The 22236-nt window shown below is 49.7% G+C and overlaps 5 protein-coding genes across 5 annotated transcripts; 1 reads left to right on the top strand and 4 right to left on the bottom strand.

Annotated features, from left to right (window-relative positions):
• Positions 1–1161: 1161 nt before the first annotated feature.
• Positions 1162–3101, bottom strand: B0J16DRAFT_318008 (uncharacterized protein; the record flags this gene model as incomplete). Its single annotated transcript, XM_046125412.1, has 3 exons — positions 1162–1473; positions 1523–2802; positions 2852–3101. The coding sequence occupies 3 exons, from the start codon at positions 3099–3101 to the stop codon at positions 1162–1164; spliced, it is 1842 nt and encodes a 613-aa protein (XP_045984252.1).
• Positions 3102–7362: 4261 nt separating this feature from the next.
• B0J16DRAFT_336928 (uncharacterized protein) lies at positions 7363–8756 on the bottom strand. Its single transcript, XM_046127294.1, has one exon. The coding sequence runs from the start codon at positions 8470–8472 to the stop codon at positions 7714–7716; it is 759 nt and encodes a 252-aa protein (XP_045984251.1). The 5' UTR covers positions 8473–8756; the 3' UTR covers positions 7363–7713.
• Positions 8757–9203: 447 nt separating this feature from the next.
• On the bottom strand, positions 9204–11258 carry B0J16DRAFT_91719 (uncharacterized protein). The gene is made up of 5 exons (XM_046134681.1): positions 10640–11258; positions 10504–10580; positions 10421–10450; positions 9891–10367; positions 9204–9836 (listed from the first exon to the last, which is right to left on the bottom strand). The coding sequence occupies exons 1-5, from the start codon at positions 10955–10957 to the stop codon at positions 9431–9433; spliced, it is 1308 nt and encodes a 435-aa protein (XP_045984250.1). The 5' UTR covers positions 10958–11258; the 3' UTR covers positions 9204–9430.
• Positions 11259–11909: 651 nt separating this feature from the next.
• On the top strand, positions 11910–16982 carry B0J16DRAFT_361771 (uncharacterized protein). Its single transcript, XM_046129777.1, has 6 exons — positions 11910–12067; positions 12143–12221; positions 12273–14363; positions 15198–15464; positions 15518–16028; positions 16076–16982. Exons 1-6 carry the CDS (start codon positions 12028–12030, stop codon positions 16913–16915), a joined length of 3828 nt encoding a protein of 1275 aa, XP_045984249.1. The 5' UTR covers positions 11910–12027; the 3' UTR covers positions 16916–16982.
• A 1841-nt stretch (positions 16983–18823) lies between these two features.
• B0J16DRAFT_336921 (uncharacterized protein) lies at positions 18824–21230 on the bottom strand. The gene is made up of 5 exons (XM_046127293.1): positions 20871–21230; positions 20416–20434; positions 20121–20276; positions 19897–20065; positions 18824–19843 (listed from the first exon to the last, which is right to left on the bottom strand). The coding sequence occupies exons 1-5, from the start codon at positions 20886–20888 to the stop codon at positions 19255–19257; spliced, it is 951 nt and encodes a 316-aa protein (XP_045984248.1). The 5' UTR covers positions 20889–21230; the 3' UTR covers positions 18824–19254.
• Positions 21231–22236: the final 1006 nt, after the last annotated feature.

Here is a 22236-nt window from a genome sequence, read left to right as displayed (position 1 = left end):
TACTTCATTCGGCTCGACGATCAACAAGGGATCTTCATCTCCCGCTTGCCGACCTGTCTTGTCCTTGTCAGCCCTGGAGTCTGTATGGACTTAGATCTTGTCTGTCACCTTGTCTAATAACGGCAAACATCAAACATCATCCCCAACGTTGCAGTACTCCCTGGCGTGCTGGTTGATCCCCTCTATATCCCTGATCTTAATACGCGCCACATGTCTTGGTCTTCTGCCAAAGCGACTAGGTCTTCCTATTCTAGAACCGCCGAGCATCATGCCAGCCTTTCATAGGTCCTAAAAGCTTCATTAAACCCCCGTGGCGCCACTTTTCTTTCTGCAAAGCAGCATTGTATCGTTGCACCGGGCTCACGAACCAGCCTTAGGTTTTAAATTGCCGTAACATCGCGCCTACTTGTCCTCGAAACAAACGTAGCCGATGATCCTTCTCATAAGGCGTTTCACGGAAAGGTCCGTCGTCTTCAACGATCGAGACAAGTCACACGCCACGTAATTCGTACAAGCAAAGCAAGCTCAAGTGTAAATCAACTGAAAGTGGTATTGGGCGACCGCAGTAGCTATCTATCTATTGTAAAGCATGCCGTTGACTTCGACTGGCCAGCAGCATTGTCCCTCTTGCTCGTTTCAATCATCAGGCTCTTCCCTAAAGGAAGAGCTCCCAATCCTAAACCATCCATTCTATCTAGTGCAGTAAAAGCAAAACTCCTGGGGGTATCTCTCGAATGTGAGCAGATGTACAAAAAAGGAAATAAGAAGAAGTAAAAAAAGAATTGTTGATATGAATCCTCCACTTTTTTTTCTCAGCTTCTCTCCCATCCTGACATGTACTTTTTTCCAAGCCCAGCTTTGAATGTTTGAATGCCCTTGTCCTGATCCGGCCTCGAAGCCAGGCATTCCATGTTTCCAAAAAAAGAAAAACCTCCAAGAGAAGAAATAAAAAACCAATCAAAGATAGACGAGAAACGGAGATTAAACAAAAAACTAAAGCTTCCAGGACCGACAAATATCATCCTGAGCTCCAACTGGTATCAAATGTCATCCCAAATCTTTTCATAACGTAGCGAGTGTGGTGTCATCCGCGACTGGGTCTGCTGTCGCGGGAAGACGGAAATCAAAAAGGAAAAGTCTAATTGCAATGGTCGTAGCGAGTTAAATCATGTTCGGAAAGGGTTCAGTCGTGACGAGGACGTTTCCAGACATCGGGTCAATGGTGTAGGGCTCCTGAGGAGTAAGAAGGTGATGGTGAGGGTGAGACTGAGGATGAGGATGAGACGTAATCTGTGACATGGTGGAAGGTCGGGGCGTAGTGGCAGTCTCCATCGAGGAGCCTGACATTTGGGGCGTGATAGGTCGTTGAGCATCGGTCTTGGGCTTTGCCATGCTCGACATGGCAAGCGCCCTGGCGTTGCTGCTCTCGCGGCGACGTTTAGGCGTATCCTTGACCTTGAGGTGTGTGTGGCACTAGTGATTGTTAGTCAAGGATCTTCTAATAGGAAGAGACAAGGGTTACCTTATAAGCATGCCTGAACCAGGTGGTTCCCTTCTTCTTGCTGCTGACGAGTGCGATCCACTCATTGCAACTGCCGCAGAGGCCTTCCCAAACATCAGGGTTTCCGTCCATGCGGCGCTTCTGCTGGGGCTCCTGGAACGAGCTTCCAGTGGCGGCGCTGATACCATGAGAGAAGGACTTGTCGTACCAGAAGGCAGAGTTCTTCAGAACGAGCCACCTTCCGGGCTTGCAGATTCCACACCATCCCTCTCGCTTGTTACCGTGTCCTCGTACCCATCTAGGGGTGTAAAGATCGCCTTCAAATCGTAGCTCCTGCTCGCGGGGAATCATGTCGGGGTCCTCAGGGTTCATGTCCTCAGGAGGAGGAGGGATCTGCTCCTCCTGGAGAGCAGCGTACAGATCCGGAGGGTCAGAGAGGTCGGTGTAGTGACCGCTAAGACAGCTCGCGTCACCGTTGCTCTGGAGCATCCTGAAGAGACCGTGAGACAGAAGAGGCTGAGGCGGGTGGAAATGGTTGACGTCGGTTTGCCATTGTTGCTGCTGAGCCATCTGCGACGGAAGCTGAGTGGGAAGCAACATGCTGTTTCGTTGGTAGACAGGAGTACTGGGGACAACGAATGGCGTCTGCTGCATTGCCTGAAGATTGCCGTAGTTGAGAGGCAGAGGAGAGGCGCCCATGGCGGGAGAAGAGTGACCAGAGAACATCTGCTGATGGTTGTTGTAGATATCCTGGCAAGGGTGGTAGGCGTATTGAGCGGGCTTGCGGCTCGCAGCAGTTCCGTAGGTGCCTGTAGACCATCGCTTGACTCTTGGGCCTTCGACACTGTAAGGAGCAGATCGGACGTTGCCAGGTCGGGGAGAAGGAGAAGCGCCACGACCACGGCTCTGAGTTCGGACAAGATCGGTTCTTGACTGAGGAGTCATTCGTGGCGAAGCGACAGGCGAAAGCTGAGTCGAAGACATCATGGAAGTGCGGTTGGAAGGAGGAGGGTAGTCTGAGCTGAAAGAGGGTGCCTCAGACAGAGCTGCGGAGAAGTCATCGTGAGGCATATCAGAGAATGCACCAGAGGTGGACATGGAGAATGAGGAACCGGACATGCGACGCTGTTTTGAACCATCGTCGATAGCCATCAGGTCCTCCTCCATGAGAGCACCGTGCTTGAGGTCAAGAACAGGAATGGCCTCATCAGCAGTGAAGGAGTTACCCATTTGCATGGTCATATCATATTCCATACCGTGAAGATCAAAGTGATCTTCGTGTTGCTTATCCATCCACGATGCTATTTGAAATCAGCTGAGTGACATGAGGTGGAATAAGGATATACTTACAGTTGTCCATAGTGGGAGGATAAAAGTCTTGGTGCATGGAAACGGGTCGTGACATAGTCTCGCTGGGAGTTTGCTGGAATGAAACAGACGATGTGTCCCAGGATGGCACTGATGAGAAGTCCTCGGCGCCGCAGAAAGAAAGTCCTTGGTAGATTGGCATAGGTCGAGGCTTAGACTGAGTCACTGGTGTTGACCACATCTCTTCCGAGCCCATCATGGACTCGTTCTCGGTGAAGTCGTTGTGGTTCATCTTGGTTGTAGGCGTTGGCCTGGATGACTATGATTGTGAAGACTATCGCAGATAGTAGTGAAAGGGAGTGAAGTCTCAACGTTGATGTTGCTGTGAGCATCAATTGTAAGTATCGTGTGAATGGTTGAAAGGAATGACAAGAATCATGAAGCATACAGTAAGGTGTGACAAAAGCAGAACAGAAGAGCCCTGTCAAAGAGCGAACCGTTAAGCTAATATGTAGAGTCTATCTGACAAGGGCTAGGTAGTGTCAGCATGAATCCGTGATGGACGATCATGTTAAACGGGTTCAGGGTGCAAGGTCCACATCATCTCTGGATCTTCGGGAGTGCCGCGGAACATCTCTGGCTTACCTGGGTAACTAAGAAAGCAATGGCCAAGTCGAATGTGGGAGTAATTTCCGGTTTGGCAACATGCGCTGTAAGGAATGTGTTGTAAGGAACGAGTTGATTCGGAAGCAAGGCGGTTAGGGTATATCGGTAGTGCTATCGAGAGAAACAGGATCCCTTGAGCTGCTGGCAGCGGAGACGTGCAGAGAATGTATCGGTTGGTTGGTGTTGTAAATGAAAGTGGTATAGTTGGTGAGCCTTGTTCTTAAGGAGAGGATGTCTAGACCTGATTTTGGATAGCGGTGGGCAGAATCGTGATATTATACGATTTGATGATTTGCAAGTGTTTGTATTAAGGAAAGACTAGAAGAGAAGAGCAGATTTGCAGAAGAAGCGTGTGCAAGAGAGGATAGGTCGAAAGGGCGGAGCCGGAACCTGGAGGTATAAGAGTAGACGTGTATGAAGGGTAAGAGGCATCATCCATGGAGACAAGGTAGCTCCGCAAGTCAGGGACGGTCACCAGGGGAGAGGTTTGGATAGACGGGAGGGGCTGGACCGAGTGGATTCCAGGACGCAACACAGACCGATCTATGAACTGGTACAAGTGAAAGCGGATACATAGCAGAGGAATGAGGGGGTTATCCGGTGCAAAACAGAGTCGCAGCGCTGCTGGGATGGGATGGGCCCTCGCAGGTTGCAACTACAGTAGTATGTTCGTCAATAGAGTCAAGGAAGTTGAGAAGCCTGTGGGGCGGCAAGACAGGGGCATTGACAGGGATGTACATGACCCCGGACTAAGGATAATAAGGCCACAGCTTTCAGTCGACAAGGCTGGCGTGCATCTGCTAGTAGATTTTAGTTGTTGAGGTGGGTGTAGAGAGCTGAAATGAGGATGAGAGGCATCCGAGAGAATAACAAGTGGTGGAATAAAAATCCTGTATAGTGTTGTCGATATCCCAAACAGAGACCAAGACAACCAAGAGTGGCGCAGGCTTCAAGAGTGTATCGTCAGGGGGCTCGATCGGGCCATTGGACCATCCAGTCGGGCTGCACAACAGCGACTCGATGGAGGTGGCTTGTCTCATCCTATGCTGAAGAAACAAGAGTTGACGGGGGATGTGTGGAAGGACGGGCGGGCTAGTGAGTCGACAAGATCGAGCCTCTCATTATGTCGACTCAAACTGAGCCACGTTAGACCAGTCTGGGGTTGACAAAACCTCCGAAGACCATGGGCTATGGTTGCAGACACACCACAGCTGTTTCTCGACACTGCTATAACTTGGTGCCTCACCCTCAGCCGTTCAATATGACACGCCCATGAGGGTCGGCCGGCACGCCCCTCTAAAGACCCGGAAGAGGGACAATGTGCACCAGAGTCGAGACAGGCCAGGATGATATAGATGCGTGTGCTATTTTTCACAACAGTTGAAACCGCTAAAGCTCGGGTGTGGTGGCTGATGCGTAGGCTAATTGCTTGACGGGTGCCATGATCGAAAGATTTCAGGAACCGACCCGAATAGCTACGGGATCGCCTAGTCCACACCAAACCAAGTGCAAGTCTTTCAAGATCTTTTCGAATAACGACGACATGGCTTGATCATATCGTACATACGTCAACGACCCCATCCTCTGATCCCCCGCATGAGGTGCCGATATGACGAGATACATTGCTTTAGTCTCAATCGTACGGCGGCGAATCCGGCAGGAAGCTTAACAGAGTCTTTGATCATTGTATCGAGTCGGCGGCGAACCGTGTAAGCGAAGCGGCGAAAACTCGAGGCAACAATCTCTGTGTTTGTTCTGTGGGTGATAGGTCATCAGAAGACTTGTGGCTCAAGATGAAGACGAAGCAACGCCATTTTGCATCGCGGCGGCAGGCGATGCGCCCTGAAATCTAGGCTTCAACCAGTCGATTGAGCAAGCAGGTGTGGCATTCTAGTGGCAACAGACGAATCGGAAGCATACGTGACCTATAGCAGAAGAAAGGTCTGGCGCTGATATAGACTGAGATATGAGCTATCCAATTTTGAGGCTCTTGCTTCCGTCTGGTCTTGCCTTCGCTCTTGGAGGGTATATCCGGCTGAGACAATACTGAAAGTATAGCGGTCCATCTGCTAGTTTCTGATCTGTTGGCTGCTGTTTGCTGCTGTAATCTGGTTCGAGATGCGCTGGAAGCCAGAGGTTGCAAGCGTGAGAAGACTACGACAAGCGTGTGTTTGAAGTTGTAAGAGGTGGGTCAGGAAAGAGCATATGATTTGCGAAGGAAGGAACAGGGGTCTAAATGATAAAGCGGGACGAGTCTCTTGTTCCTACCGTTTTGGCGTAGAGGCCGCTATTCTGAGCTTATGATTGGAAGACTGAGCCACGTCTCAGCTCTAAGCAGGGAGACCGGCGTGTCTCAGATCTGTCGCAAGACCAGGGGTTATTAGACGAGGTCCACTGATACGTCGGAAGGTGCCCACCCACTGATTTCCACTGAACCACCTATTTCGTGGCAGCGTGGCTCAACTGAGAGAGCGCTGGAAGAAGCTCAGTAATTAATTGCCCGAGCTTCCCCAGCCCGTAGCTAATGAAAGCCACAGCCAAATAAATTACTCAGTTAGCAGCTGAATTCGGCGAAGACATGACCACGTCAGCGCACGATCAAGGTCCAAGCACATCTGTAGGTAATATGTAGGTGAAGTTAAGCGGTGGGTGTTATTAATTGTTGTGGATCATCTGAGTCTATGAATAGCAGATGGCAGCTGGTTTTGCACAGACTGGCACAACACATTCTCTAACAACCGGTCCTTTCCAACTTTACAAATCGCTAAATTGTCAGATCTCGATCTTCAGTGCTTTTTTCATCCGTTTTAGTCTATCCGCAGCTCAGCTTCCATCGCCAACTAACTAATTTGCTACACCTGAACACAGAACATCATGGCGATTCCTCCACTTTGACACCTTCAACTTCGATTAAGAATCCTCCATTTATTGTTCATATCCATATTCATCTCTCCAACACTGAGCAAGTGCAAGTGCCGGATCCTCCTTAGGGGTCAGGGAAGAGCCCAGTTGACACTGTTACATCGCTTGTGTGGGCAATCTACATACTGAGTGTATTGTATTGGCTTCTTCTTCTTCTCTCATCATTCCACCTCGTTTCGTCTCCATACAGCCCCATTCGCCTAATTCGCTCATGTTGTGTATAAGTACGGATATACTCCGTAGATGTGTAATTCATTATTAAAGTGCAACGCGTCATCTGATAGCGTCTTTCATGACGACGAGTTTCCTCTAGGTTCCCTGTCTCTGTGTGTGTCTGTCTCTCACTCCTACTCTCTCTGTGCCTGTGCCTGATGCTAAAGCTGTCCGTATTTTTTCGTTTCTATCCATGCTATCTATGTACGTGCTCGCCCTCTCCACCTTTGAGCACGGTGAATTCTGGCAGTCAGCTGGGTTGAGCCCAACAGCTTGGTACGTTGGGATGAAAATTGAGGCTGTCAGATCACTATCCATCAGCTACTATAGCAGACTAGAGGATAAAATTCGTTTCGCATGAAGACTTAAAGAGGTGCCAATGCTCAAAGATTGTTGAAGATCGTGATCTTCCTTGATTATCTTGGCTGATTTGCGTGCTGCAACCTGCGTGCGGCCTTGATCACGCCCAGGACGGCTAGTATTACGCTCGTGCATTTCCACTTCGAGATAGGTAAAGTCCGTCCGGTTCGAAACTGGACAAGAAGTTGCAGGGACCTGGGATAATCTTCTACGTGCCTTCTACGGTCCTTCGATGGGCCGCCAGTGCCCGGTAAGGCCGTATGTTGGCCAGGGTCTAAGACGTCCGTTCCTGAAGCACTGCTAGAATGGGAAATTAAACCACCGCCTTTTTGGGTGAGAGCATGAATCAGGCCTTGTCTCTTCCACTCAAAATGAACGTCACGAACCAATGATGACACCACATTTCCCCCGCAATGAACTTTCTTTATCAATTTTCATTCTTTTGCTACGTTACTCGTACTTCCCTGCGTAAACATGATTACCCGGGTATCCTTGACGACTTCTCAAAGCTGTTTTATCTGCATGTCGATATCTGCCGCATCTGTTTCCGTACTCTCCCCGGTGCTTCTGGAAATAGAACAGCAGAAACGTTGCTCTAATGGGTCTGATCCCCTTAAAACATTAATGTATTTAACGCAACTCTCATAGAAACGTGAACATATGATCCTATCCCAGTCGTAGCCTTATCATGCCGAGCCGTTCTTCCCTACCCTGGCTTGCGCTCTTTAACTTTTACCAAGTCACTAGTCCTTGTTGATTCGCTTCCACACTTCATTCTCAGCTGCAGCAAGGCTCTCGCCAGCGGCTGAAGCCCACTTCTTGGCGGCCGACCAGACTCCCTCCCCCTCATCATCACCTATCAATGATGGCCTGGGTTCCTGTGCTACTGAAGCCTCATGTGCAGCGCGCTGGGAGCTGGTAAACTCAGATGCGTGCACGTTCTGGTGATAGCCTGGTGGATGAGAAAAGTCGCTACCGCCGGTGCCGCCCAGCACGGCCGTTGGGCCCGGGCCAGCCATCGGTGACGGGCCAGGCGCTGTTACCGTTGAAGAACGAGGTACGGTGAACTCCGAACCGCTAGATACGGGAGCATAGGACATCTGAGGAGGCATTTGCGTAGGCTGCGTGTGAACATCACGTAACGTCTCTCCAGTCTTTGGAGGCGGTGGAAGGTGAGATCCATTTGGTGGTTCCGGCACTGCTCCCGGCTGCGGAGCTGGAGGGCTAGAGTCTAGTGCGGTCCGAGTCGGTGTCGGCTGGATGGGTGCGGAAGCTTGCGGTGCTCCGGTTGGAGCTGGCATGGACGGGCGGGCTCCTGGTTGAGCTGCCGGGTAAGTGGAAGTGGCAGCGGCAGTGGCAGTGGCAGTTGTAGTAGGCACTTCATTGCTCGCTGGCAGATCAGAGGGTGCTCCACCATCGCCTGACGAAGCTGTCTTTGGAGTGACTCCTGATGGCTTTGCTGCCACAATTGGGCTTGCTGCATGAATCGTAATGGGAGGCATGTCAGCGGTATCTAGAGCTGTCGTGCGCGAGTAGTGATATGATATGTATTGAAGGGTTTTGTGCTTTGGGAAGTTGTGTGTTTCTAGTGAGTGAGCTCTGAGCTATCGGTGCTTAAAGGACAAAACTAAACTGAAACTCTGAATGTGATGAGGTGTTGTTTGAACAAAGAGCGTGGCGATGGCTGCCAACTACGTCATGTGATCTCAGTTGCTTCGGTGCCTACATTAGCACGCGGTTACCTGCAGTCTGCGGGGAACTGTCGATCAGATTCCGTCAACGGCTCCAGGACCTTCAACTGATTATTTCCAAATGCGGAGTGCGATAATTATTTCTTGATCAAAAGGCATGCTCTTGATTCAGGCACACCGTAAGTGACGTAAGAAGCTACCAGGTATGGCAACTACCCTGAAGCACTGTTGCTGGACATCTCAACAGCATACAACTAACAATGTCTTGTGTCCTTGAAGAGCAGTCCATATTATACATGTTGCTGTGGCAGTGATTGGAAGCTTGCCTGTAGGCATCATAATTGTGTGATAATCTAGACTTAAAGGGCAACGCCAAGGAGACTTGTCATCTAATAGAGTTGAACCCTTAAACTCTATTTAATACCAGCTTTCTGGTTGGGTATGTGAACTGAGGATACCTGTTAGGTTCAGTATATCCATTCATTAGTGCAGAAGACTATTTGAATATAGAGATTGGGAGTCTGATCTTGTTCACTGAGCTCGGCCAATAGGGTGGAAAGCCATTTCAGATCGGATCGTCTGTACTGGACATCCTCTGGTATAAAATGATTCAGAGTCACCACATACCATATCCAAGATGCCATTGAATCGCCATGAGTCTACATACATTATATAAACTGTAGAGAGGAACATCGTATACAGGAATGGATGTCCCTATCCGTCTCCTCCTCCGGCCAAGCTCTACTCCATAACCAAGCACCCAAACTTTCTAAACTGTTGCTGATTTATACGGACAGCCCGCAGATGCCCTTGCCTTCACACCCTTCTCAAAGTCATTGGTCTCTTCAATGCCCTTACCAACGACCTTCTCGGGGCCAATGTCCTCAAAGAGGAATCCTTCAGACTTCATCTTAGGGCCACCGTCACCAGGAAGGAGACCACCAGCGAGCCATGTAATGCAAGCCTCAGGGTTCCAACGTTGCCAGAATGTAGCAGGAACATAGTAAGGCTCCTTCATGTAATGGCGAGTAGTGATGCGACCTGTCTGTTCATCTGGCTGGGAGAGGTGCTCTACGCCACTGACACGAGGGAGACAGAGGAACCGGACAATAAGTTTACGAATAAGTAGAAGACCGTATGTCAAGACGGTAATAGCCAAACCGGGTTCTGGGAAGCTGTTCACATGTCAGTATACTCGAGTCAGGAGAGAGCTAAAGGCGTGAACTTACCCAAATGCACGTCTCAACCGAGGTCCCATGAGTACGCAAGCTGCTGAGTATCCGATTGGAGCGGCAAACCTAGGGTATGAGTCCAACAACAACTCCATGAGGACGTCACCGAGCTTCTGGACCTCTTTCGTAGGTCGCAGGTACTTGTCCTCGTAGTCTTCTCCGAATCGCGACACATCCTCGAAGAATTCGATGCCATCAGTCCACTCGCTCTTCTGGAGGATAGTTTCGTAGTCGATATCCATCAAATCGGCGACGTACTTCCACAGAGTTGAGATGGCAGCCACTTCCATATCGGTGGGAGCACGCCACTCATACTGAGTAAGGAATCTAACGGGCTCGGCAAAAGAGGCATACAGAACGTAGAGGAGATCTTCTTGCTTGATCTTGCCGGCCTTGATGTATGGTGCGTGTAGAAAGTTTGTGCGAGCAACTGCCTTGTGAAGGACTGATGATGTAGGCGCAAAGTTTGCGAAGCTGTCAATGGTAGTCAGTATACCGAAGTAATGAACAGAACCGGGCGAGCTTACCAGAGATAGACAACCTCAGTGTCTGCATATCTGTGAAGTATATGAGTATGCAGATCTATAAGACAGAAGATGGACAACCGTACCTCTTGGGTGCTTTGATACGGTTGGCCAGATCGCTACCACCATAAAGAACGTGGCCAACATTTTGCACAGCATAAGTCTATTCAGTTTTGTTAACACGGAACTTGTATAAACTCGGCGTTAGTTGACTTGGCATACTTCGAATAGAGCAAGACGGGTACCAAAATCGTAGAAGAGCGGAAACTCGAGGTTTGCCATAACCTTGACAATTTCGAAAGCATTCTGGTTTGTCATTCGACTCAAAGAAGCACGATCATGGAACCCAAACTTGGAACGAAGCGAGTTCACGCGAGAGAATCGCACAAGAGAGCAAAGAGCAACATAGCCGAGGAATATGCCCAGGAGAACAGGGCCCGAGATCGAGGTCGGCGCAAAGCTGGTAAGTAAGTCTGAGTGAAAGCCCGCTGACGTTGAGCTATTCAAGCCAGGCTCAGAAACGGACATATGAGCATCCATAGTGGCAATAACTCTACCAGTCGCTCTCTGAATGAGGGGAAAACAACTTGATGAGCAAAAGTGAGGTAGGATTGTCTACAGCAAAGGATCGGAATGTGCTACCATATTTATGGAACACCCTTGTAAAGATAGCAAAGGCCACTGCTACCTGCACGGCGTTCAATCCAAGTCGGGCATGTCTTGAACGTGCCACTAATACCACTAGGTGATGACGCGCCTCCACCAGGCCTATCAAGTGACAGGCGTTGGCAATGATCATCGTCGTACAAAAAGTGCATCTCGACAACTGGTATCATGGATATAGTGTATTAGTGTTGTCGACGGCGTCTTACAGCTTTCATTGGCCGCTTATGGCAGCGGAATTCGATGCTGACAACGAGCATGTATAGAACAAAATACGAAAAATCTCACTCACGTACAGATAGGTAATTCCACTCATATTTGCTGGACACAGGGTCCTTGACGTTTAAGCACAAGCGAGAGAGGTAGGCTACTCTACTCGTTGACTATCCAATGGTAATGAACCGAATAATGGGGATAGATGGCTCGAAAGTTGGCCGAATATTAGACATTCTTAATTATAGAGAGCTTACAGTAGGTGACTATTTTAGTGATGACCTTGAACTTTGTATGTAAGCATTTAGACTGTTGCTATGACCAATGCAATGGGACGTGCTGATATCGTGAAGATGCTTTTCACCGGCTCGTAATGACGAGCAATATTCAAGAAAGAAGCCTCTTTCAGTGGATGCACATGCTTTCTTGGCCTCCATTCCAGTACCAGGGTGCTGGGTGTCGCTTCTGTCTATCCGTATCCGCAGTTGAATAGCCTATGGAGGAGAAGCAGATGGATGTTGACACAACATCGGGTTATCAAAAGTCCGAGGATATCGCACTAAGCCTAATTCACTGCCGCGATCAAGACAATCAACGGATCGGATGCGCTCCAGGTGTTTTTGAAGGTTGAGCTTGAGCGCGCTGCAAGCTTCTTCACAACTTCACCATCGATGTGAGCTTGCTGAGCCTTATCCACCCCGCATCATTCCAAAACTCAAGGCCAATCCATCAATATGGTTGGAAAAGTCAGCGAAAGGGTCCTCCTCCGGGAAGGTATGGTTCATCATTGCTTGTCCCTGAAGCAACTGGGCTGTTGCTCATGACAGATTGCTAACAAGATTATTCCAGGTCTTGAGAGGACCGACAATGGCATGAAGCTGTCAACATGGCCCGACGTAACTCCTATCAATCAGAAGAACTACTATACGTACAACTACCCCTTCCCACACGCGATCGACCCCTACTGATGCTGCGACAGAGATTACATGAAGCGCGATGATCAAGTTCTTGCCCTTCGTCTTCAAAGCGATGCGACACGCGATCGACTAGTACAGAACGCCCGCGACCGAGACCGCGTTCTATCCAAGACTGCCAATGGCGAACTTCCGCTTCCTGTCGCAGATCTACCCGACGAAGATGGCGCTGCGACACCATCGGCCGGCATAGACCCCTCCAAAATCATTGTGATTCACCCTGGTAGTCAGAATCTTCGGATAGGCTTTGCGAGCGATGCGCTCCCCAAAACGATCCCCATGACCCTAGCGACAAAATTCCCCCAGACCGAATCCGAAATGTACGAGGCCCTACCACGACGACAGTTCGAGGCCAAGACCGTAGATCAGCAATATGGCGAAGAATGGTCAAAGAAGTACAACAAGATGTGCAATGACCTCAAAGTCGAGATGCGAGCCAACAAGCGCAAGGTTTTACCTAACTCGAAAGAGCTTGTTCAGACATTCAATCGCCGTACAGAACCGGAAGTTATCCAGAAGCACAACGACCCGCTTGAGATTGAATGGACCGACATCGAAACCCTTGAAGATCCCGAATCTTTAGCTTCATGCTTCATTGGACACCAAGCCGAGCGTGTCCCCGACGACTCTAACCCAAAATTCAAGCTCTGGTGGCCTATGCAGCTCGGGCAATGGAACGAGGATGGATACACAAGCCAGGAACACATGTTTGACGACTTTGAGACCTTGCTCGACAGGGCACTGAGACAGGATCTTGGCTTGAAGAAGAACAGCGAATGGCAGCAATACAGTTGTGTCTTCGTCATTCCAGATCTATACGACAAGAAATATGTTGAGCAAATCCTACGATCTTGTATGACATGGTTCGAATTCTCTAAAGTCTGCTTTGTCCAGGAGGGCATGGCCGCGACATTTGGTGCTGGATACACGCAAGCTTGCGTTGTTGATGTGGGAGCCCAGAAAACATCCGTTACCTGTGTTGAAGATGGTCTTGTCATGGAGGATTCAAGAATCAACCTCAAATATGGAGGCTACGATATTACTGACACCTTCCTCAAGATGATGCTTTACGACAACTTTCCTTACCAGGACATGAACTTGCGACGACGATACGATTTTCTTCTTGCCGAAGAGCTCAAGATTAAACACTGCACTATGTCACAAGCAGACATCTCTGTCCAGCTTTACCAGTTCCACGTTCGTGCGCCTAATGAGCCAACACGGAAATACCAGTTTAAGACATATGATGAAGTTATCCTGGCGCCGATGGGAGTGTACGATCCCGCCATCTTCGACAACAGCACCAAGTTGAGGGGACGACGCAAGCTGGTTGAGCGATCTTACAACGCCTATGATGTTGATATTCCCGATGACCCTACCTCCGCGGCTCAACTAGCTATCCTCGCTCTCGTCCAGCCATCGATAACATCCAACGTCAACGGATTTGCGCAGTCGCAGGCTGATGTCTCAACGCCTATGAAGGAGAAGGGTCCATTCTTGTTTGGAAAGGACGGTCCCGCGAACGGAACCCCCATGGGCTCGCATGCCGGATCTCCCGCTCCAGAGGGTGCTAACACGCCGGCTCCCCCATTTATTTTCGGTGCAAAGGACAAGGACGGCGTCAATGGAGGCAGTCCAGCACCTAACGGGGGAACTCCAGCTCCAGGAACAACGCAACCACCAGCAGGCATGTTTGTCGATGCCGCTGCCCGCACCGCCAAATCGATCGCTATCGAACAAGATGCCGTCCTACCAGTTGCCCCTCTCGATATTGCTATCCTCACAAGTATTCAGAACGCCGCTAAGAACGATGAGAAGAAATTGAGAGACTTACTGGGAAGTATCATGGTTATCGGCGGTGGTGCCAAGATTCCTCACTTCACAGTGGTTTTGGAAGAGAAGATCAAGGCCCGCCGACCTGACCTCAACGACAGAATTCTTGTCAGCCGAAGCGCAAGAGACATGGACGAGCAAGTGGTCACCTGGAAGGGTGCCAGTGTCTTTGCTAAACTGTCTACCAACGACTCATGGATCACCCCCTTCGAGTTTGAGAGATTGGGCTCCAGGACTCTTCACCACAAGGTGCTCTGGGCCTGGTAACTGGAAGCGAGCTGTTCTAGGACAGGTCTGGGTTAATGGAGTTCTGGCAATGGCACGGAGTCTGGGTTCACTTGTACTGTCTTCACTGAATGGATAAATATAGCATGGAGCAAGTTTTGAAAGTAGCCTTAGGTAGATAAGCGTTACTAGACTGGGACGAAAAGCCACTAGAAACATGTTTCTTGGTCACTGAATTAAAGTTGATACTGTACTGTACCTGTGTAGTTGGCGAATCGTAAGTGATCCATGGTGTAACCGCCTCCAACACCATTTTGTAAAAGCTTGATAACTAAGCTGAATCAACACACCATCACCAGCTACAAACTTGGGTGACTCTAAGACATACATGATTTCATTAACATCCAATCTTGCGATTGCTTCAAGGGCGATATCGGGCGCAGACATGATGCATCCAGCTTATGTAATGGCCCCGTCATTTCTTAAAATTCCCGACATCCGAGCTTCCCTTCATGGAAAGCTTGAGCTGGACCTGGACCTGGAGCTTAATGTTAGCCCGTTCACTCCCCGGTCAGGTCAGGTCACCCATTTACTTAGTGCTATTATTGTTTAGCATCATCGCGCTTAGCACCACTACGTCAACACTTCACGCGCTCTGGACTCTCTGCAATGTGATACACTCTTCTCTTGTCTAACTATCTTATCATTTTTTGTAATCCTCATCTAACCGAATCGAATCGACCGGAAAATAAACGACCCACCATGCTGCTACGACATCTTCCCTTTGCGCCGTCAACGACGCCTCTCCAGGCACTGACGTACCTCCTCGGCATATCGCTCTTCTCCATCTCATTTCTTGTCTTTCTAAACAGCTCTATTTCTTTTGTTATTACCGACTTGATTGGGCAGAAGGAAGGCGTTGGCGATGTTGTAGGAACGCTCGGCTTCGCGGATGAGCTTGTTGCGCTTGTCGCTTGTCCTGGATGGGGTCTTGTGTCGGATCGTCTGGGTGTAAGATGGGTTGCTGTTATTGGATACGCAATAATCGGGCTTTCGCTGGCTCTGTTTGTACAGGCGACAAATGTCTATCCTCAGCTACTGCTGGCTCGCGTGCTATTCGCAGTGGGCGCATCCGCAGCGTAAGTCAGACAGATATAATAGTTGTAGACGAGTGGTGCTAACTGTGTGGAAGGGCTACTATGGTCACTGCGATTCTGCCATCTTTGACTGATGACAGTAACGATGAGGAGGATGAAGCCCGAGCTAGAATCAAGGCCCTTCAGAATGCGACTGCACGAAACAGCATCGCCTACTCTGTCGAATCCGAATCAACTATCACCCAGGAGCGATACACCCAGTCTGTATCTGAACCAAGCATAACAGGCCCATCTGATGCTGCGGCTGGAAGACCCTCAAAACTAGCAGGCTTCGTCGGACTCTTCACTGGATGTGGTGCTCTTGTCGCATTGACAATGTTTCTCCCACTCCCCGCCAAATTTGGCGAGGACGAGGATACTACACCTGCTGAGGCTGTGTCTTATAGTTTCTATGTCGTCGCCGTTGTCGCATTTGCCGTGTCTTTGTTTGTCGCTATCGGTCTTCGTAACATCAAGGGCGAGGAAGGCAAGGGCTTTAGAGTTCTTCTTGGACTCAAGAATGAGAACGAATCTGCTTCGGGGCCTGATGGAAATGGCCGACAGCGGGTAAGTTAAGCACACAAACATTGTGCGCTGTTACTAACGTGGTACAGAAGCTGGCGCCTTATTTAAATCTCATGAAGGATTCAGTCTTCCTTGGCTTTGTCGACTCACGAATCGGTCTCGGATACGTCGGCGGGTTTGTCGCTCGAGCTTCCAGTGTTGCGATTTCGCTTTTCATCCCCCTCTTTGTCAACACATTCTATATCAGCAACGGCTTCTGCAAGGGCTCACCCCACGACCCATCGCCGGAGCTCAAAGAGGAGTGCAGAGCAGCTTACATCCTTTCTTCCATCTTGACTGGCGTCGCGCAACTCATGGGTCTTATTTGCGCACCGATTTTTGGATATCTCGCCAGTCGCCCTGGCCGCATCAACTACCCGATCGTTGTCTCGACCGTTTTCGGCATCGTGGGCTACATTATCCTACCGCAACTCGCCAGCCCTGAGATCAAGGATGTAGACGGTCGAGGTGGTAGCCCTGCCATTTTCTTGGTCGTCTCTCTCCTCGGCATCAGCCAAATCGGTGCTATTGTCTGCAGTCTTGGATCTCTCGGTCGCGGTGTTCTTGCAGTTGAGCTGCCCCGCGCAGCGCGCCCGGAAAGCCTCCTACAGCCCGAAGACTACGAATCTGCAAATGACGAGAGCCGACCTCTCATTAGCATCACGACAGACCAAGAGTCAGTTTCGCGTATCCGTCTTAAGGGCTCTATTGCCGGCGTCTACTCACTGTATGGTGGTTTTGCCATCTTGCTACTCACAAAGCTTGGAGGATACCTGTTCGACACGCTCTCGAACGGTGCCCCTTTTTACATGATGGCCATTTTTAACGCTGTCTTGCTTGCGTTTTCTCTTGGAATGGATGCCTCGCGTGCGTACTCGCATCACGCGTAAGATAGTTTTGGTCGTGTATTTAGTATTGTAACTATAAATGAATGAATAAAAAGCGATTCCCTTTTCCCTAATCGAGTGTCTCAAAAGCGGGTTGTGTAGGAGTACATCTCACTTTGTTTTTTTGCGGCGGCTTTTCAAGTCAAAGAAGAAGGAAACAAGAAAGAAGTCCATAAGCTACACAGTATTGATACTATGTTAGAACTACTGCAAGGTGCATTGTCACAATTAGTCCCGCCGGGTCTTTGCAATGTAATGTCGACTTTGACCTCGAATTGTCCTTTGACTCAGGAATCGCAAACCACGGAATTCTTATTGCAACATCTAATAATACTACAAATATTCATATCACTTACGGTGCAGAGGAAATTTAAATGAGGTGTGTAATGTTCTTTATTGCAAATCTAAACAGTATAGGCTACGATACTCATCCAGCGATTGTCCAAACATTTACTCACCCCAAGGGGGGCACTCAACCCACAACCATTTGAGGCTCAGGGTGTAATACACCGAAGGTGTGATCACGAGGATTGCGTCTATTTGAGTTAAGGAACTCGCTGATAGTCATCTCAGTCTCGCCTCGAGCCTCCTCGGGTCGGAAAGCGTTCTTGAGACTCTTTCCCATGTCCTTGAGATCCTTGTACATTTCGAGGCACCAGTTCTTCAGGTGGTAGCAACAATTTTCCTTGGCGCGGTCCTTCAACTGATCCAAAGGATGGGGAGACTGGCCTGGGTGACCTTGGGGTCGGGAGTTACCTTGAGTATCCATGGTAGATGGTTGTAGTGGGTGCAAGACTACGGATGGATAGAGTGGAGGGGGATAGAAAGTGGTTGTAAAGCAAGTCGAGATGATAGTTTAGCTCGTAAAGGTGTACCAAAAGAGCACTTAGCTGTGTGTGGGATGGAGAGAGGAAAAGGAGTACTCTGGGGGAACAGTAAAGGGAGAATTTATACTTTTCCAAAAAGATGCCAAGGCCACTCTCTCTGGACTGTTCAGAGAAATCTGTTAACTGTTCAGGCTCAGTCTGAACAAGCTCTGGCACTGCTGTGGTCGCAAAAAGGTCACGGGATAGCCATCGTTGGGAAAAGGGGTTGGGGAGCCAGAGGTCTCGTGCAGCAGTCCTGAGCGCCGGAGGACCGAGATAGATGAAATATACGCTCATTTTGATGATTTAAATCGTGAGAATTGTAAAAAATGAGGTTTAGAAGCTAAAACAATGCAGCTGTGGCTTCGAATAGATGCATAATGCAGCCACGCTGACTTGGAGCCACAAGGTGCAGGATATCGCCCAGCTACGAGCCACAGCAGCCAGTGGGAAACAATCCAAACTACTCAGGGTATTCTTTGAAAGATTCTAAAGAACATGCATGCTGTTGGAGGTTCATCGGGTTGTGTTTCGTCAAAAGACTGCAAAGACTGCTTTTGCTGAAAGGGCGATTCAGGGGTATCCCTTCCACCATCCGTACGTACACCACGAATACAGTATTTGGACTTGAGAACAATATTACGAGCTCATAGATGCAACGGAAGTGTTTTCTGGTATTATAGGATGTACTTGTGGCTCATAATTCTGTAGTTGTGTAACCCTGGTAAAGTGGCTGTTTCGTCACATATAATATTTCCCTAGCATATTTTGGCCTGGAAGATTGAACTTTGGGTGTTTGAGCAACTAGAACACTAGAACAAAGAGATTTGAAAGTTGACAGGAAGCCCCCAGGTTCATTCGCGATAAAATAATTGAGTGACGCTCTCAAGGGGCTGGTGGGAGGGACAGGCAAGCAGCACGACGACGACGACGACAGCCCAAGTTATTTTATATACACATACAGCCTGACACGATAAATCAAATTAGAATACGAGTGGTAATAACTGTTAGATGCCGCAAGTTTGTTTGCGTTTCAATACTGGCAAAAGCTAGTCTCGGCCCATGGTACTCATCTCGACTGACATCACTCAAGGGACAACAAAGATATAAGAGCATTTCAATTGAATTTTGTACGGAAACCTTTGAGAAGACCTATAGGACAGAAATACTTCTGAGTGCAGCAGAGCTAGTGAGAAATGAGCTCAAATCCTCCCTATATCACGCAGCACTTTCCCTGAGCGGGGACATGATGAATCCAGCACAGGGCAAAAACCAATGGTCAACTAATTTTTTTCATTTCAACCTGTCGAAAACAACGAATATGACATCTCCCCCCTTCTTATATCGTGACGAGGAAAAAAGGAAAAAGGGAGGCTGTGGACATGACGTTGACCCGTGAATGCGATGAGACGTTGCAAACAAGGGGCTTTATAGGCGCGCTCTGGTGAGAGACGGGCAGGCGATGGGCCGGGCAATCTAGTTGCCGCCGAGGCTGGGGAAAGCAGACTGGTCGTTGGTGTTGATAGCAGCGTTGCCCTTAGCAGCTCCTTGAGGAGCGCCGCCGCGACCACCGCGGTTACCACCACGGCCACGGTCACCACCGCGCTCTCCGCCACGACCACCACGGCCGCCACGGCCTCCGCGAGCACCACCACGGGTACGCTCGGGCTCGACGAAGCGGGGGTCGAAGTCGATGGTCTGCTTGACCTTGCGCTCTCGCTGGCGCTGGGCCTTGCCTCCGGTGGGAGCAAAGTACTCCTCCTCCTCGTTCTCGAGGGGCTTGGCGTTGGCCCACTTCTTGTCGAGCTTGCTGCCTTCGTTGGCCTCACGGACCTTGGGGCCAGACTCAAGAGCGGCCTTCTTCTCAGCCTGCTGGGCGAGGTAGTCTTCGTAAGAGACTTGCTTCTCGGCCTCCTCTTCGGCGGCGGCCTCAGCGGCAGCAGCCTCCTCAGCAGCGGCGTCCTTCTGCTCGTCCTTAGCGATAGCCTCGCCGGCCTGCTCGTCCTTAAGCTCAGCCTGGCCTTCGTTAGCACCCCAGGACTGGGCAGCCTGCTTGTCGGAGCCACTATAGTTCGGTCAGTACATGAGAAGACACAGCAAGGTTGGAGTCAAGCATACCCGTGGCCACCGAACTTGGAGGGGTGTCGGTCGTCGCGCTCGTGGGCGCGTCTAGCACCACGTCCGCCACGGACACGGGCACCAGCACCGCCTCGGGCACCATCACGGGGAGTCTCCTCAGTGGATCGGCCCTGGTTGCGTCGGGCACCAGCACCACGGTCCTGGAAAGCTACCCAGGAATCAGCATTTAGATCATGAACCGATATCCAAGGTACAAAACTCACCACCCTCGTTACCACCGGGACCACGGCGGTTTCCTCCAGCACCGGCGGCCCTTACGGGAGCTTGGGGCTCGACATTGCGCTTAGTAGTGCGAGCAGTGTTCTTGTCAACGGTCTTGACAGGAACGACGGGCTTCTCCTCGCCGTCACTGTCGTTGCCTGTACGGTAGTCGCTATGTCAGCACGAGTGATCGTAATTGAGTTTGAATCAAAGTTGGGCAGCATCGAGTAGTCGATCTAGCTGATTGATTTTTTCTTCTTTTTCTCGCGGGGAAAGCGGGGATGTGAGGAATCGTACCGAGGTAGGCAAAAGGGTTCTGGTAGTAAAGTTAGCATTGCTGTATGCGTAGCTGGCGGTTATCGCATTATGCTTGTTTTTGTCGTGAGGGGATGTTGTCGTGGTAGGTTAGGGCAAGCAACCTGGGCGATGACGGGTAACAGGAATGAGGGGCTGGTTTTGTGATCGCGGACAAGAGGGAAGAGGTCTGGCAGAGGGGGGTGACGGCAGGGACCAGAAGCGTATAAGGATGAGAAGGGCAATGCGATCGCTGAAGCCGTCAAGAGCGAGTGTCTCAATAGACTTGACTCTGTTTAACGGCGTTGTGAAGCAAAATTCCCATTCCCAACTCTGCGCAGCCCAAGCACCAATTCCACCTGGGACCTGCACTGAACCGCAGCGCAGAAGCAAGTACAAAAAAGACCAAGCACAAAGTCGAATCGAGTCTCGATAGCTAATGAAATGGTGTTTCGTACCTTTGTGACAACCGACATCTTGGGTCGTCGCCTTGGGCTAATCGCCTTCCGTCCGGGGCGTTAATTCAAATTGAGGGCGACGAAGAGTGGTCTACGGTCGCATGACCTTGTAAGAGGAAGAGCTTTGGGTGGTTTTTCTGCCTGGTAGAGGGGAGACGGGAGAGGGCAGAACGGAACGGAAGCAGAAGGGAAAGGTAAGGTAAATTGTTACGTTAGGTTAGGACTAGGTCAGGTCAGGTCCGAGTGGAGGTATTAGGTATTTCCTGGCTGAACTGGAGTCAAAGTCACTGGATGAAGGTTCTGATCTGAGGGTGGTATTTTTTTTTCCGGTTTGGTGTGACTTGTAGACCTAATTCTTGCCCACGCCCAATGATGATCGAATACATTTCCAATCACATGAATTATTTGTCTTGATTCTTGTCTCTTTTACTGCTTCTCTCACCAACTCAATTGCTTCAAAACGGGTAGGTACTTATTTACAAGGTACTGTGCTGGGCGTTTACAGCGCACAACCAACTGCTACTGGCCGCTGTGGGACACTCAAGAAACTCTGACGCAGCTGACGCTAGAATTGGGAACCCAGTCCTCGCTTAAGCCATTTGCTTGCAACCGATATAATTGAATTTTGGTATTTTCCTTCATTTTTGTGAGTGGAATCTCTTTAGTTAGGGCATGGAATGGATGCCAGGGAGGACATGAAAAAAAGAGGAGCTGAGAGAGACTAGACCTAGCAGAGACAAATTGACCCCGCGGTTCCATCCATGTTTGAGAGAGCTCCAGTCCAAACCTCATGACGAAATCAGCTAATACAGCTACTACTACTATACCTCTAAACGTACAAATCAGATCGTAATAGACAAGAGTCACCAGCCATTAGAATTACCAGTAAATAGCTGCCACAAACTCAAAAACAGGATAACAGCAAATGTACCTTAGCTCACGAGAGTTCAATGCCTCATCGTATCCCTCAACTTACCTGCCATCCATTTATCGTTTACCCCGCCAGAGCTTAGCTAGGGCTCGTTTGGCTGGTGGAATTCTCCATCTCATTCCCCTCCAACGTCACCATCTCGGGCTTTGACGATCATCGTGCCGTCGTCACCAGAGTCAATTTACCAAACTCGTTGTCAGTTGACAGTTGAACCTCGTTCAAAACGTATATCACTGCTTAAAGCAACGTCTAAATACCAAGCTCAATTGCATTCCGTGAATCTCCTCTAGGTACACAAGCTCCATTGCTCTGTACCAGCTCAGACCTCGCTTGGCTACGTGCCTCGGACGTCCGCTTCCGATACCGAACCGATTTGCATGCTCTCATAACTACGTACCTCTCAGGGACTGTCCTGATGATCATGATGATGGTTTC

The sequence above is a fragment of the Fusarium flagelliforme genome (assembly GCF_020744385.1).
Source record: "Fusarium flagelliforme strain FIESC 12 MPI-CAGE-AA-0113 chromosome Unknown B0J16scaffold_3, whole genome shotgun sequence".
In the NCBI taxonomy this organism is placed as follows: domain Eukaryota; kingdom Fungi; phylum Ascomycota; class Sordariomycetes; order Hypocreales; family Nectriaceae; genus Fusarium; species Fusarium flagelliforme.
Note: the sequence above shows the minus strand (reverse complement) of the source record. Positions and strands in the feature narration are given on the sequence as shown.

Bases quoted from the DNA above. Each gene is read 5' to 3' on its own strand.
- B0J16DRAFT_336928 (XM_046127294.1), bottom strand. From the start codon at position 8,472: ATGCCTCCCATTACGATTCATGCAGCAAGCCCAATTGTGGCAGCAAAG.
- B0J16DRAFT_91719 (XM_046134681.1), bottom strand. From the start codon at position 10,957: ATGGATGCTCATATGTCCGTTTCTGAGCCTGGCTTGAATAGCTCAACG. The intron at 10,581-10,639 runs GTATGCCAAGTC...AAAACTGAATAG, and splicing joins CCCGTCTTGCTCTATTCGAA to ACTTATGCTGTGCAAAATGT. The intron at 9,837-9,890 runs GTAAGTTCACGC...ACATGTGAACAG, and splicing joins CGGTTGAGACGTGCATTTGG to CTTCCCAGAACCCGGTTTGG.
- B0J16DRAFT_361771 (XM_046129777.1), top strand. From the start codon at position 12,028: ATGGTTGGAAAAGTCAGCGAAAGGGTCCTCCTCCGGGAAG. The intron at 12,222-12,272 runs GTACAACTACCC...ATGCTGCGACAG, and splicing joins AATCAGAAGAACTACTATAC to AGATTACATGAAGCGCGATG. The intron at 16,029-16,075 runs GTAAGTTAAGCA...AACGTGGTACAG, and splicing joins ATGGAAATGGCCGACAGCGG to AAGCTGGCGCCTTATTTAAA.
- B0J16DRAFT_336921 (XM_046127293.1), bottom strand. The intron at 20,066-20,120 runs GTGAGTTTTGTA...ATTCCTGGGTAG, and splicing joins TCCCGGTGGTAACGAGGGTG to CTTTCCAGGACCGTGGTGCT. The intron at 19,844-19,896 runs GTATGCTTGACT...ACCGAACTATAG, and splicing joins TCCAAGTTCGGTGGCCACGG to TGGCTCCGACAAGCAGGCTG.